Source organism: Rhinoraja longicauda, chromosome 1, assembly GCF_053455715.1.
Source record: "Rhinoraja longicauda isolate Sanriku21f chromosome 1, sRhiLon1.1, whole genome shotgun sequence".
Lineage (NCBI taxonomy): Eukaryota > Metazoa > Chordata > Chondrichthyes > Rajiformes > Arhynchobatidae > Rhinoraja > Rhinoraja longicauda.
In genome coordinates this window covers 138794924-138811020 of record NC_135953.1, presented here as the reverse complement: position 1 = coordinate 138811020, position 16097 = coordinate 138794924, and the positions used below count along the sequence as shown (strand labels likewise).

The 16097-nt window shown below is 43.8% G+C and overlaps 1 protein-coding gene across 2 annotated transcripts; it reads right to left on the bottom strand.

The window, feature by feature from the left end:
• Window positions 1-623: 623 nt before the first annotated feature.
• Window positions 624-16027, bottom strand: tmem128 (transmembrane protein 128). 2 transcript variants are annotated; one of them, XM_078407246.1, is made up of 5 exons: window positions 15812-16027; window positions 13609-13750; window positions 9244-9405; window positions 3291-3400; window positions 624-1625 (listed from the first exon to the last, which is right to left on the bottom strand). In XM_078407246.1, the coding sequence occupies exons 1-4, from the start codon at window positions 15906-15908 to the stop codon at window positions 3301-3303; spliced, it is 501 nt and encodes a 166-aa protein (XP_078263372.1). In that variant the 5' UTR covers window positions 15909-16027; the 3' UTR covers window positions 624-1625; window positions 3291-3300. The 2 variants fall into 2 exon arrangements, with proteins under 2 accessions (XP_078263372.1, XP_078263365.1); XM_078407239.1 differs by having other exon boundaries at window positions 667-1143; window positions 15812-16024.
• Between the last annotated feature and the right edge of the window lie 70 nt (window positions 16028-16097).

Sequence of the window (16097 nt, the reverse complement as noted above, 5' to 3'; positions counted from 1 at the left end):
ATCCAGCATTTTGTGAATAAACACCTTCGATTTGTACCAGCATCTGCAGTTATTTTCTTACACTTGATTTGCTTAGACACAAACAGCTATGAACCAAGTGCAAGGAAATGGGATTAATATGGAAGAGTGGCATAATCAAGTTATGCTGTGCCATTCCGACTTTAGATTCAAATACCCAGTCAGATAAAGATCCACTAATGACGTTAGCTCAGAAGGTAATTTCTTGTAAACTGTCCATTAAAAACATTGAACTGCACAATATCTTTATTTGCCAGTTAGCTTCTGTAATACAAGACGTTATTTATGTTATGCAAAGTTGTTTGAAAAGAGTACTGATATCCAAAGTTGGTTGAACCAATGTGTAAGAAGGGACTGCAGATGTTGGTTTAAACCGAAGACGGACTCAAAATGCTGGAGTAACTCAGCATGACAGGCAGCATCTCTGGAGAGAAGGAATGGGTGACGTTTCGGGTCGAGACCCTTCCTCAGACCAATGGTTGGATACAGATTATCCGAAGTACAAGAGATCTGGCTGTTATGCACAAACAGTGTTTTTTCACCATGAAGATCTATCACTGTTGGATTAAATGGATTGTATCTCTCCTTTGGGAGAAATAGAATTCTTAAATACAAGATTCAAGGTATTTAAACAATGAGCACACAGCATTACCATTATTTACTATAAGTACGTTTATTTGTTTGGCCACAATATACAAAAACTCGCAAAAAAATGGCCATTGAAGGCAGTCGTTGATCTTTTAAACTTGAGGAATGTACAATTAATAAGCATGTTTTAAATGAGAAAGCATAATTTAATTTACTTTGTGCATACGATCCAGAGGTATTAAATAGTTAGAAATGCTTTGTAAATTTAAAGCTTTATTACAATAGTACTCAAACACACAATAGAAACAAATAGAATTTGTGGAATTAACTCGAGTTACAACCAGCTCATGATCCATTGAAAGCATATTCAAATTGTAGAGCACTTTTTAAAAAAAAGTTAGGCATCACACAACAGAAGCACTGATTTTCTTTGCCATTTTGTTTCCGTCCAAGTTGGTACAGCATTTCCAAAGGGACAACTTTATAACCTGGTTCTTTATTTTAAAATTATTTACAAATATCCTTGGATGCATTCATCTACAAAAATAAAGAACAGATACAAAGTACTTAATGAAAAGGGCATTCGAGGAATAGTGCTATCGGGTTACATTTCATCATTTTTTGGATTGCCATTATTAAAGGGAGTGTACAATGAAAATAGTGAACCAGTAAGATAATGGTTCATTTAGATCTTTTGACAATGGCCGACAAAGATACTTGCAAATTTCCGTTGCTGCCTAACCCTTAATTTTTGGAAGATCCACAGTTGTGTTTGAAGATTACATGTGTTCATGGTTTTGCCAATTTTATTAAATTCTTTAATTATGCTATTCACAGTGATACATAGTGATATCCTTTAGCGTTTATCAAAATAGTCTTGTTGCACAAACCAAATTATAGATCAAGATAAATTGTGTTCAAGTGGTTATTTTATCTTAATGCAAGTGAAATTCACTGAACTTGGCAACCTCAGTTTCATGAAAGACTATCTTTATTTGCAGGATAGATCAAACCGAGCTCTGAAATGAGAGAAAATGAAAAATACTTAAATGATATAATTATGACCTGCATGTATATTTAAAACGCCTACCCATTATATAACTGGACAATCATGGTGACTATGCTATGACTATAATTCAATTTATTTTCTCCACTCCTACTTAAATGAGAATGTAAAACTGCTCACTGATCGATTATATTTGGAAGGTATTTATTCACAAAATGCTGGAGTAACTCAGCAGGTCATGCAGCATCTCAGGAGAGAAGGAATGGGTGACATTTCGGGTCGAGACCCTTCTTCAGACTATATTTGGAAGGTTACCTGCTAATTTTGAAAAGTTAATAATAGTGATGGACATATAAAGCAAATAAGAAGCAGAGTTCATTAAACTTAATAGTTAAAACATCTGATGATCATGATCAATGTTTTTGCACTTCTGGGGATGAGATGAGAAAGACAAAGATCAGAGAGAAAAGACCCTTAAATGGCACATGGTGAGACTGGTGGTCTGCTCTTGTACTCTAAGCAGCTAACTGTTTGGACAATCTACCGATCTACTCTTGCAATAATTGACAAAGTGAGAATATGACCATGAGGGTTTAAATAACAGGCAAAAAGATGCACATGGCACACACGATACTGATTCATTTACTTTTTGAAATAGGAAAGGCTTGTTTAAGATTTTTAGCAGATTAAATTGAATTGCCTTGCAGTCCTACAAGCTACCTAGTTTATTGATGCTTTACTTTAAGCTAGGATAGGAATGTCAGAACATGTGGACAATTAATTTAATTTCAGAGAAGTTAGAAATAAACTGCAAAGGATTGAAATTAAATCCAATATATTTTACATTAAACAAAAATAGAATCAACAGAGCACTCAATTATCTTTAGAAAAGCTTCCAGTGGGCAAGTAAACCTTATTGGATTCCAAAACCATTCTTTAATTAACCCAAATAGATGTTTTGATCTACAAATATTTCTAGGTATTAAAACGTGCCGAGATACGGTTCAGAAGTATTCATTCACCACATGGATTTTGGCCATCAAAGTATTCAATTACACGGCATTGAATTGCTTCCCATTCTTCCCTCTCAGTCAATAGATACACCCTCTCCAGCTGGGATTACTGGTTAGGAACTAAAGCGCAAGCCATGGATGTCTGAAGTTAATCCCTATCTACCTAGACCCCAAATACCAGGAACAAATGCAGTACCATCATTGGAGGACCTTATTAAAACATACAGAATAGTGAAAGGCCTGGATAGAGTGTATGTGATGTTTCCACTAGTGGGAGAGTCTAGGACTAGAGGTAACAGCCTCAGAATGAAAGGACGTTCTTTTAGGAAGATAAGGAGAAATGTCTTTAGTCAGAGGGTGGTGATTCTGTGGAATTCTTTGCCACAGATGGCTGTAGAGACCAAGTCAGTGGATATTTTGAAGGCAGAGATAAGATATAGTACAGGTGTGAGAGGTTATGGGGAGAAAGCAGGAGAATGGGTTTCGGAGGGAGACCGATCAGCCATGATTGAATGGTGGAGTAGACTTGATGGGCCAAATGGCCTACTCCTACACTTATGACCTTACCACAAATTAGATTATCAGTTTTCAAATTTATAATTAATAGACGCTAAAATGTATCATTAAATATAAAACTGTCAGAACTAGTAATATTAGAATCTTACCTGGAGATCATTATCCCAGAAGTGATACAAACATCACAACACCCATAAATTGAGTGAAAAGAATAAAAGGAGTAAAGAAAGACCACACTGGCCACAGCGCAATGTTAAAGCTGTAAAAATAAAACATACTTTCAGAAAATAGTTTGTAGGTTTGCTGAGTGTCCAAATTGTGTGAACACAGTCTCATTTCAGTCCTTAAATATATTTGCAGTTTAAATACATGGTACATTAAGACAGGTAGAATAAATTGGAAAACTAAAACAGAATTAAACCATATTCAAACCAAGATCACGCATTTGCATAACAGTGCATATTTCAGACTGGGATATGGTATAACTAGTCCAATGACAAAATGTTAACAGAAGCATACATACAACCATATGATATTCTTGCAAATTTCTTTTGATGATTAGGAAAAACTGCTCACTTAAGAGGAATTCTTGCCAGAGATATACACCCACTAAAACGCGCTTGATTTGATATCAAAATTAGCCAAGTTTCGATGATTCATTACATTTGGCTGCATTTTTAATTTGATAACAATTGTTGGTGCCCTCTTTACTTTGTTACCATTACATACATTGCAAATAAAATGTGCCTTAATCGTGAGATTGCATAACTCCCTCCAACTGGAAAAGGAAATGATATTCTCCAGGATTCATTTCGAGAATCGTTGCTATATTCTGATATACATTGATTTGAAGTTTGAAGCAGAATTTTGTATTCTGCAAGTAACATGAAACTGAGAACAGTGATAGAATTGAAAATATAAAAAGGTTGGCAGTCTGGGTCAACACACAAAATTCAACAACTTGTGAGAGGTTTACACGCTTCCCTCAAAAGAATCATGAGAAACAATGAAATGGGAAAGGAATTTAAAATCAGATAAGTGTGGAGGTGTTGCATTTGAAAGGTCAAATGCAAGAGGAAAGCATGCAATAAATGAAAGGACCCTTGGCAGCATTAATGTACAAAAGGATTTTGGGGTGGAAGTGCATAGCTCGCTGGAAGTGGCTACACAACTGGATAGGGTGGTAAAGAAAGCATACAGCAAGCATGACTTCATCAGTCATAGCATCGAGTATAAAAGATAGGAAGTCACGTTGCAGCTGGATAAATCCATCTCACACATTTTGTTCTTATCTCTGGCCTTTGTTCCAACCATCTGCTTGTCAGAATACCCATCTTGCTTGTCGGACTACCTCCTCAGCATTTTACTGGCCATTGTTCAGTCCCTAGAAAATAAGATTGTGGAGTCGAGGGCAAGAGAGCTTTACCACGGGGACATTGGGGAATGCTGTGCACGGTTTAACAGACACATGGCTCACCCCCAGCCTGAAGGTTACTCGATCCATCGCATGGACTGAACTTGGGATCATTGGGAAAAGGGAAAAGTGGCAGTGACATCTGTTTCACGGTACACTCTTTGAGGTGCACAGATGTCGTGGTCTTTCCAACGCCTGCTCCCCGCACCTAGAAGATCTAGCAGTGAATTACAATTCCTTCTATCAACCCGACCCCCCCAGGGAATTCACTTCCGTCATCCCCCTCAGGCTTGCGTGGAGGAGTTGCATGCCGTGATCACAAACGCCAATGGCAGATCCGGAGAGTTGTGAATCTGTGCAATTCTCTGCCACTGAAGGCAGTGGAGGCCAATTCACTGGATGTTTTCAAGAGAGAGTTAGGGCTACCGGAATCAAGGGATATGGGGCGAAAGCAGGAACGGGGTACTGATTTAGGATGATCAGCCATGAATGTGCTGGCTTGAATAGACAATAGGTGCAGGAGGAGGCCATTCGGCCCTTCGAGCCAGCACCGCCATTCAATGTGATCATGGCTGATCATTCTCAATCAGTACCCCGTTCCTGCCTTCTCCCCATACCCCCTGACTCCGCTATCCTTAAGAGCTCTATCTAGCTCTCTCTTGAATGCATTCAGAGAATTGGCCTCCACTGCCTTCTGAGGCAGAGAATTCCACAGATTCACAACTCTCTGACTGAAAAGGTTTTTCCTCATCTCAGTTCTAAATGGCCTACCCCTTATTCTTGAAGGGCCGAATGATCTACTCCTGCACCTATTTTCTATGTTTCTATGTCTATCTCTCCCCATAATAGCCAAAGAATTCAAGAAGGCTAGTTTGGAGAACTCAGTTCCAAACTACCACCATCAAAGATCCCTGGCACTTTGGCAAATGGCAGCACCTAGTTGTGTTCCATCCTCCTGCATATAGACAGTGACTGAAGAGCACAGCTCCAGCAATGAGGATTGCACCATAGCTGGAGAGGATAGGCAGAGGAATGACTTCACGGTCGCTTGCCGATGTTTAAGGACTTAGCAAAGGACTTGAATAAATATGGTTGTTACTGATTTCGTAAGGAAATGTATGGAGGAGTGCACATCAACCAAGACCATCTGGGTGTTCCTTAACCAGAAGCCTTAAATGAACCAGGAGCTGTGCAATCTACTGAGGACCAGGTTTCAGGCATTGACGTTTGGCAATACAAGGTCATTTATAAAGTCCAGGTAGACCTCCAAGGCCAATATGAAAGCAATAAGACACTTGATCTAAATGGGAGGATCAGACAAACATTCGACAGCTGTTTGAATGTTTCCATCGTTCCCTGCAAGCACGAGCTCAAGTGACGGCAATGCATCACTGCCAGACCATCATTATGAAGGTACCGGCTCTAAAGGGACATGAATAATTCTGGCGCCCAAGAAGAGTGGGTTTAGGTTTATTGTCATGTGTAACCAGGTACAGTGAAAAGCTCTGTTTTCCATCCTATCCAGCATGATAATACGGTGCATAAATATAATCAAGTCAACCTCTAGTACAAGAGATAGAGCAAAGGGGAAGGTAGAGTGCAGAATATAGTTCTCAGCATTGTGAAGCATCATTTCCATAAACAAAGTCCAATGTCCACAATGGAATCGAGGCGAATCGGACAGATCGTAGCTTATGGAAGTAGTGTTCAGAGCTTGAGGACAGAGGGGAAGAAGCTGTTCTTGAGTAAGATGTCACGCCTTAACGACTACCGACCGGTGGCACTAACCATAATGGTGATGACATGCTATGAGACGTTGGTTACGACGCATATCAACTTCTGCCTTAAATACCTGGACACACTACCAAACTCCACACCAGTCTGTAGAAGAGTTCCGACCCATTCCTTCTCTCCAGAGATGCTGCCTGACCCGCTGAGTTACTCCAGCAATTTGTGTCTATATTAGGACACACTACAATTTGCCTAATGCCACAATAAATCAATGGGGGATGCGATCTCGGTGGTTTGCTACTCTGCACTAAATCACCTGGAGACGCAAGAACGTACATTAGGCCGTTGTTCATCGCCACAGCTCGACATTCTAGATCATCCCCATCAAACTCAGAACCAGATCTTTGTTTGTCCCAATACAGTTGGATCCTCGACTTCCTTACGGCAGACCATAATCAGTATGAATGAATTGGCAACAACGCTTCCTCTTCAATAACCTCCAGTACAGGAGCACCTCAAGCCTGTGTGCTCATTCCCCTGCTCTACTCTCTCATCACCGATGATTCCACTGCTGTTGGATGAATAAGTTGTAACAGTGAGTCAGAGTACAGGGGAGAGATGATAATCTGATTGAAAGGTGCTAGAACAATGTCATAAGTGATCAGAGCAGAATTAGGCCATTCGGCCCATCAAGTCTACTCCGCCATTCAATCATGGCTGAGCATCTCTCCCTCCTTGCCCCATTCTCCTGCCTTCTCCCCATAACCCCTGATACCCGTATTAATCAAGAATCTATCTATCTCTGCTTTAAAAATATCTATTGACTTGGCCTCAACAGCCTTATGTGGCAAAGAATTCCACAGATTCACCACCCTCCGACTAAAGAAATTCCTTCTCATCTCCTTCCTAATGGAACGTCCTTTAATTCTGAGGCTATGATCTCTAGTCCTAGACTCTCCCACTAATGGAAACATCCTCTCCACTTCCACTCTATCCAAGACTTTCACTGTTCGGCACGTTTCAATGAGGTTCCCCCCTCAATATAGCTCCCCACGTTAGCAAGGCAAGTCGATAATTGTTGACTTCAGGAAGGAAAATCCAGGGATCCATGAACCTGTGTTCATCGACAGGATGATGGGTGGGGAGAGTTAACAACGTCAAGATCCTGGGCTTGTGTATTTCTGTAGATTTCTTTTGGGCAAAGCACAAAGCTCATCAACACCTTTACCTCCTTCAAAGATTGAGGAAATTCTGTATGTCACATATATTCTATCAAACCTCTACAGGTATACCGTGGAGAGCAAACTGCCTAGTTTTATGGCTTTGTTCAGTAACTCGAACGTCGAGGACAAAAGGGGCTACATAGAGTGGTGGACATTGCCCGGTACATCACCTGCCCTCCATCAAAGGGATTTATAGAAGGCAGGGCTGCAAAAAGGCAGTCAATATCAAAGACACTCACCACCCTGGCCACGCTCTCATTTCACTACTACCATCGGGAAGAAGGTACAGGAGCCTAAAAACCATGACCACCAGGTTCAAGAACAGCTTCTTCGTAGAATTCATCATGCTTTTGAACTGCACAAAACTGACCACTACTTCAGCAACTTTGATATTCGATGGATTGTGCTTTTGATTGGATTGTAGCCTTCAGTTTTGCATTATTGTGGTCACCTTGTATTACCAGGTAGAAAAGCTTTTAATACTATTTGAATTGCATAAACAAAATAACATTACAAGATTTTTTTAGAACAATAGAAAGTACTGGATTACTCTAATAACAGTAAAGCATCAGTTGTATTCTGGAATAGCAGATAAATGACTGCAGTTAACAACTAGAGTTCATAAGTGACAGGAGCAGAATTAGGCCATTCGGCCCATCAAGTCTACTCCGCCATTCAATCATGGCTGATCTATCTTTCCCTCTCAACCCCATTCTCCTGCTTTCTCCCTATAACCCCTGGCAACCGTACTAATCAAGAATCTATCTATCTCTGCCTTAAAAATATCCATTGACTTGGCCTCCACAGCCTTCTGTGGCAATGAATTCCACAGATTCACCACCTTCTGACTGAAGAAATTCCTTCTCATCTTCCTAAAGGAATGTCTTTTAATTCTGAGGCTATGACCTCTGGTCTTATCTTCCTATAGATATAGATCTCTATCGTTATTCAAGCGATCAGAGTTTGGCCTCCGTATTAGCGAGGGGAATTTAACTTCTATCTGGAATTTAAAATAATAGGGTTATTTAGATTTATTTTTCGATTTAGAGATACAGCGCAGAAACAGGCCCTTTCGGCCCACCGGGTCTGCGCCGCCCAGCGATCCCCGCACATTAACACTATCCTACACCCACTAGGGACAATTTTTACATTTGCCCAGCCAATTAACCTACAAACCTGGACGTCTTTGGAGTGTGGGAGGAAACCGAAGATCTCGGAGAAAACCCACGCAGGTGACGGGGAGAACGTACAAACTCCGTACAGTACAGCACCCGTAGTCAGGATCGAACCTGAGTCTCCGGCGCTGCATTCGCTGTAAGGCAGCAACTCTACCGCTGCGCCACCGTGACCGCCCTTTACCAGTCCTTCAAGGAAGCAGACCCGGTCAATATATGACATCAGACCCTACAATGTACTTCACGGCAAATAGAGTTGGACAATAATCACCAACATTGCCAGCAACATCTAAATCTTGAGAACGAAGGCAGTATATTCTACTTTAGAAACAGCACAATTATATTTATTTTCTCTTGTCACCCAAACTGCAACTAACAAGAAGGCAATAGGAAAACCAGAACCACAAGGATCGTATCTATACTGTAATTGAATTATTCCACTCAGATTAACACTTGTGAAATGGGATTTGGATCATAAACCCGCCCCCCACTGCCAAACTGCCACAACTTAATTTTGTCACAGATATTTATTTGCAAACCAAACAAAGTCAAAACTTACCACACTGTTGCAGCAATAAAAGCAGCTGTAGCTGAAGGAACCAGTGTTGGATTGTACTGTTCATATTCTCTGACTTCTTTGTACCACTCCAGGTAAAATATGCAGTAGATCGCAATGAGCAAGCTAATTATCAGTAGTGAACTGCCCAAAAGGAACCACCGACTGTTTTTAGAAACAGAGAAGCAGATGTTTAATTTAAAAAAAAAAAAAATACAATTCATTGCATGCTAATCACTCGTGATAATTTTCATCACTCTAAACAGGATATCAAATTTGTTCTATTCATTAAACACCACCAGATCTCTTCATGTCCCACTTGCTCCATAATATCCTCCTTTTCCACTCATTTCTACCAATTCTCAACATTAGGATGCAGCAATAAACATCTCTAGACTTTAACAATTCCGGATTCAGAAATATCAGTTTTTTGCGCCCAATAATGTCCACCCGGGTCACGATGTGATTTATTTTAGTCACTTGCATCCTCACCACTGCAGCTGCTGATTTATGGAAACACAGCATATGATTCCTGAAACCATGTCAGTAATGCAGAATTGACCTTTCCAGTTGGTGCACCCAACGATGATCAAAACTGAATAAACCACCTCTGTGGTCAGGAATACTCCTTTACTTCAATAAAATGTTATGATTAGGGTCAAGTAGCAATCTTAGAGGATAATCAGTTTGGTCTTTAGAGAGGAATTGGATCTTGCCAATTTGAGTGAGGTTTTTTTTTTAGAACTGAGATTGCAGTCAAGGTGGTAATGCTTCGACACTTATCTACATGGACTCTCGTGCGGCACTTGACCAAGGAAGGCAGTAAGTGATGCAATTGACTGCACTCCCTCAATGCTGCGCTGGTACACCTGCCTAGGTGTTTAAGCTCGTCTCTAAAGTGGAACTTGAGGCTAGACACGGAGAACGTTGGTGAGATGAGCATGACAGCTTACGATATAACAAAAATTAAAAATGGATCAAAACATATGGAATTAAACCTAATTAGAATGGCGATCAATCCACACCTGCCAATCCCCTAACTTTGCTGATTGGAAGCCAATGACTAGCAGTGTACCGCAGGGATCGGTGCTGGAATCCTGCCGTTTGTGACATATAATAACAACTTGAATGCGAATGTTGGAGGCAGAAGGAAGCTGCAGGTATCTAAAAGTTGATTGAGAGAGAGGTTGTTTAAGAACAAGCAGCTATACAGATCAGTTGGAAATTTGGGTGGAGCATTGCGAGACGGAATTTAAATTTGACACGCGAGATTTATTTTTGGAAGTCAAATGGGGCTAGGACATTTACAGTAAATGGTAGCGCAGAGAGGAATGTTGAGCAGAAATACTTTGGGGGTTCAAGTCTACAGCTCCCTGAAAATGGCAGCATTAGTGTCTAGGGAGATGAAGGCAACATATGGAATGCTTGCCCTCACAGTTCACAGCAAAAAGAAAACAAAGGTTGGGACATTATGCTGCAACTTTAGACAACGCAGGCTGGGCTACGCAGCTTGCACAGCTCTGGTCACCACTCCATGAGAAAGACATGACTGCGCTGAGATGCAGAGGAAATTCACTGGAATGTTGCATGAATGGGAGAAATTGGATAGACTGATTTATTTTCCCTGGAGTGAAAGAGGCTGAGATGTAATATAAGAAAATAACTGCAGATGCTAGTACAAATCGAAGGTATTTATTCACAAAATGCTGGAGTAACTCAGTAGGTCAGGCAGCATCTCAGGAGAGAAGGAATGGGTGACGTTTCGGGTCGAGACCCTTCTTCAGACTGATGTCAGGGGGGGGCGGGACAAAGGAAGGATATAGGTGGAGACAGGAAGATAGAGGGAGATCTGGGAAGGAGGAGGGGAAGAGAGGGACAGAGGAACTATCTAAAGTTGGAGAAGTCGATGTTCATACCGCTGGGCTGCAAGCTGCCCAGGCGAAATATGAGGTGCTGTTCCTCCAATTTCCGGTGGGCCTCACTATGGCACTGGAGGAGGCCCATGACAGAAAGTTCAGACTGGGAATGGGAGGGGGAGTTGAAGTGCTCGGCCACCGAGATGCAAGATTATGTAAAATTATGAGGGGCATGGAGAAGGAAGATAGACAAAATCATTTTCCTATCTTGGGGCATCAATTTCAAGAGGGCATAGCTTTAAGATAAGAGGTAGTACTTTTAAAGGGGATGCAGGGGATCAGTTTTTTTTGGTTTTACACGAAGTAGTTGGTATCTGGAATGCACTGCCAGAAAAGATGGTAGCAGAATCAGATACAATTACTACACTCAAATAGGCATGCCATTGAAGGATACATTCCTAATGCAAGCAAATGGGGATCAGTATAAATGGCAAAAATCGTCCACACATACATGGTGAGCCAAATGACCCATTGCTGTGCTGCACAACTCGAGAACACAGTGTCAGCCTATTTGAACCAAGCTTCTGCAAAAGTAACAAGATTTTTTGGGGGGGATAAATAATTTTATGTGTCAAATCATCCAAAAGATGGCACCTGACTGTGTTCCCTCAATGTTGCACTGGTACACCTGCCTGGGTGTTTATGCACATCTCTAAAGTGGGACTTGAGACTAGACGCAGCAAATGATGGAGACGAGCGTGACAATGAACCGCAACTTACGATATAACAAAAACGAAAAATGGATCAAAACACAGAGAATTAAACTTAATTGGAGTGGCGATCAATCCACACCTGCCAATCCCCTAATTTCTAAGCATTAATTTCAGATCTCAAATATAATACAAAGCCCAACTCAAATCTAGATAGTGACTCCACAGACCACAGGCCCATTATAACTGGCACTAAGTGAGAGGCCTGATTCACCCCACCACCCCCCCGACAAAAAGAAATGTCGCAAGCAGGATAGCACGTTTTGAACTGGTTTTTAAATAATTTTAATATTGATGAATGCCACTGAATTGAAATGAACTTGAGCCAAGTCTGATTAAAAGACCCAGGAGTATTCCAAAGTAAGAGAACCTCTTGCTTTGAAAATTCTCTCGGGTGGTTCAATGTTTGTGCATTGCGCTGCTGGAGTAAAATTCCAAGCTACCTGACCGCTGGATGGAAGTGAGAAGAGTTCCACTCAGAACTGCAGGCACTTGTCAGAATAATTTGGACAAGTATTCTTTATGGGAAACACTTTCAAAAACATGCTCATGCACATCCAGTGTATAATGGTTTTGTTCTGAAACAGATTACTTCCAGCTGTACCATTATTACTGAGGCTGTAAAAGACAATATACGTTCAGAATATTTAATTGTCGCATTCTTCTGCAGAAGATGAAGACTTCACCAAGGTTAAACAAACTAAAATACATAGTGACAATTACATGTAGTCTTCATATTCTCCTGTCTTTAAAGCTTTTATTAGATGCCTCGGCTTCAAATGAGTAGTTACTGCATAGTCTCAGCCGAGACTTAGCACATACAGCATGTAGAACTTCCCAATCAAGATTAACAGATGAAAGACTTGAGTCACAACCTTTTGCAAAGTAGATGAAATTTCAAATCTGTAACTACATCCAAAATTATAACATTTAGTGAAGTGGAAATAGAATAGATGGAGAAATGTATAGCCTGGATCCCCAAGTCTATTAGTTCACACCAAGTTCAATAGCAACCAACTGCGCTGTTGTTTAAACTTCTCCTCTATGTGCACTAGCAAAAACAAACTTGGTAACACACTCCTGAAAAGGTATATGTGAGTTTAGTTTTTAGATACAGCGCAGAAACAGGCCCATCGGCCCACCGAGCCCACGCTGACCAACAATACCCATGCAATAACACTATCCTACACTCACTTGGGACAATTTACAATGATACCAAGCCAATTAACCTGCATCCTCGGAGTGTGGGAGGAAACCGATCTCAGAGAAAACCCACGCAGGTCATGGGGAGAACGGACAAACTCCGTACAGACAAGCACCCGTAATCTGGATCGAACCCGGGTCTCTGGCACTATAAAGTAGCAAGTCTACCGCTGCGCCCCCATGCCGCCCATTTTCTCAGAATCCCAACACAAATATTTTCTCCCTTAACCCAAAGAAGAACTTCACTGGGCAATCCATTAAAGATCTGTGCAGAGATGGTGCTTCAAGTCACAAGATGACCCCTGCAGGGAAATACCAGGAAGGAACTAGCCTTTTAAATTCATAGCAATTCTCTTTTCAAGATTCAAGTATGAAGAATAGCTACTGGTCAAGGAAGCATTGGGCTACTGCCATTGCTAAACTAAGTGGCAATAATCAGTCACAGAGGAAAGCAGAACATTAAAAAATAGAACTTCAAGTCTATATTTTGAATTTTTTAATTGGACAGGATTTCCAAAAGAAAAAAATAAATAATTTACCCTTCTATGCGATAATCTGTTTTAATTGTGGAAAAAAATTCAACATAATACGTCACTGCAATAGAAGATAAAATCCAAAATATGGAATGTATATTAAATCGAGGAAGTGGTTTTTCTTTCTTCCTTTCTTCATCTTCCAAATCTATTTATCAACAAAGGATATTGTTAACAGCAGATTAATAGTAGAGGGACATAACACACTCATCTTCAAAGATAGAAACAAAATGCAGGAGTGACTCAGTGGGTCAGGCAGCATCTCTGGAGAAAAGGAATAGGTGACATTTCGGGTCAATTCCCTTCGTCAGACTCAGAACAGTCAGATGCTGAGTTACTCCAGCATTTTGCATCTGCCTTAGAATCAACTTTCATAGTAAGTGATCGCTATTCGACGTAAAGACGCTAAACAGCTTTTAATTGAAATCTTCGTAATTCACCACCCATGAAGTTGTGTATATTCAAGACAAAGAATAATATAGATTTTAGATATCCAAGGAATCAAGAGGTCATTGCAGGAAAATAGCGAGATAAAAGGCCAACTATCAACTTGGCTGCTCCGCCCCAAACTTCTATTTCTCATTCCCATCAGGCCAGGTATGGAAGATGGGAAGAAGCAGAGAGCCAGGATCAGTGAGAACAGTAGATGGTATGGGATGAATCTACCACTGCAGCATTGGGGAAGAGAAATGCCAGTGTAGTAGGGGCATGATGAGCTGGTACCAGTCGGCGAGGTGCGGTACAGAGCATGGGGTTGGTGAAGAGTGGTGAATCAAGGTCCGTGTGTGTGGAGGAGGAAAGAAGGGCAGCTATCAGTGTAAGGGGGGTGGGGGAGAATAAGAAGATGGGTGGGGGGAGGATGACAGAGGGGGGTGGGGGAAGACGACAGCGGGGGGTGGGGGAGATGAGAGAGGGGGGTGGGTGGATGAGAGAGGGGGGTGGGTGGATGAGAGAGGGGGGTGGGTGGATGAGAGAGGGGGGTGGGTGGATGAGAGAGGAGGGTGGGGGGAGGATGAGAGAGGGGGTTGGGGGAGGATGAGAGAGGGGGGTGGGGGGAGGATGAGAGAGGGGGTTGGGGTTAGGATGAGAGAGGGGGGGATGAGACAGGGGTGGGGGGAGGATGGGAGGGGGTGGGGGGAGGATGAGAGGGGGGGGTGGGGGGAGGAGCGGGGTGGGGGATGATGAGAGAGAGGGTTGGGGTTAGGATGAGAGAGGGGGATGAGAGAGGGGTGGGGGGAGGATGAGAGGGGGTGGGGGGAGGATGAGAGAGGGGGGTGGGGGGAGGGTGAGGGAGAGAGGAGCGGGGTGGGGGAGGATGAGAGGGGGGTGGGGGAGGATGAGAGGGGGGGTGGGGGGAGGGTGAGAGGGGGGTGGGAGGAGGGGGGAGGATGAAGGGGGGTGGGGGAGGATGAAGGGGGGTGGGGGGAGGATGAAGCGGGGTGGGGGGAGGATGAAGGGGGAGGATGAAGGGGGTGGGGGGAGGAGGATGAGAGGGGGAGGATGAGAGGGGGAGAGGATGAGAGGGGGGGTGGAGGATGAGGGGGGATGAGAGGGGGTGGGGGGAGGATGAGAGGGGGAGGATGAGAGAGGGGGAGGATGAGAGGGGGAGAGGATGAGAGGGGGGGAGGAAGATGAGGGGGTGGGGGGGTGAGGGGAGGATGAGAGGGGGGGTGGGGGGAGGATGAGAGAGGGGGTGGGGGGAGGATGAGAGGGGGGAGAGGATGAGAGGGGGGGAGGAGGATGAGAGGGGTGGAGGAGGATGAGAGGGGTGGAGGAGGATGAGAGGGGTGGAGGAGGATGAGAGGGGTGGAGGAGGATGAGAGGGGTGGAGGAGGATAAGAGGGGTGGAGGAGGATGAGGGGGTGGGGGGATGAGAGGGGGAGGATGAGAGGGGGAGGATGAGAGGGGGGAGGAGGATGAGAGGGGTGGAGGAGGATGAGGGGGTGGGGGGATGAGAGTGGGGGTGGGGGGAGGATGAGAGGGGGGGTGGGGGGAGGATGAGAGGGGGGGTGGGGGGATGAGAGTGGGGGTGGGGGGAGGATGAGAGGGGGGGTGGGGGGAGGATGAGAGGGGGGGGTGAAGGGGGGTGGAGGAGGATGGGAGGAGGGGGAGCGGGGACGGTGAGGGGCTGGGGGAGGGGAAGTAGCGTCGTGTCCCCCCCGGGAGGGGCGGGGCGGGGTGTGTCCGGGACGGGTCGGGGGCCGCCCACCTGCGGGGATCAGCAGCGTCTCCGCGGTGGCGGCCGTTGGCGGCAGCTCGTGACGGAAACGGCTCCGGAGCCGCAGCAGCGCCTCCACCTCCGCCATCACACCACCTCACGTCGTTGCGTCACCGCGTCGCCTCGCATAACGTCCGCATAACGTCCTCACATCGCCTCACATAACGTCCTCACGTCGCCTCACATACGGCCTCACATAGCGTCCTCATGTCGCCTCACATAGCGTCATCACGTCGCCTCACCTAGCGTTCTCACGTCGCCTCACCTAACGTCACCA

Excerpts from the sequence above, each read along its gene's own strand:
- tmem128 (XM_078407246.1), bottom strand. The coding sequence starts at position 15,908 with ATGGCGGAGGTGGAGGCGCTGCTGCGGCTCCGGAGCCGTTTCCGTCAC. Across the intron at positions 9,406-13,608 it reads ACAGATTATCGCATAGAAGG|TCGGTGGTTCCTTTTGGGCA; the intron begins GTAAATTATTTA and ends TTCTAAAAACAG. Across the intron at positions 3,401-9,243 it reads TTTATTGCTGCAACAGTGTG|CTTTAACATTGCGCTGTGGC; the intron begins GTAAGTTTTGAC and ends TTATTTTTACAG.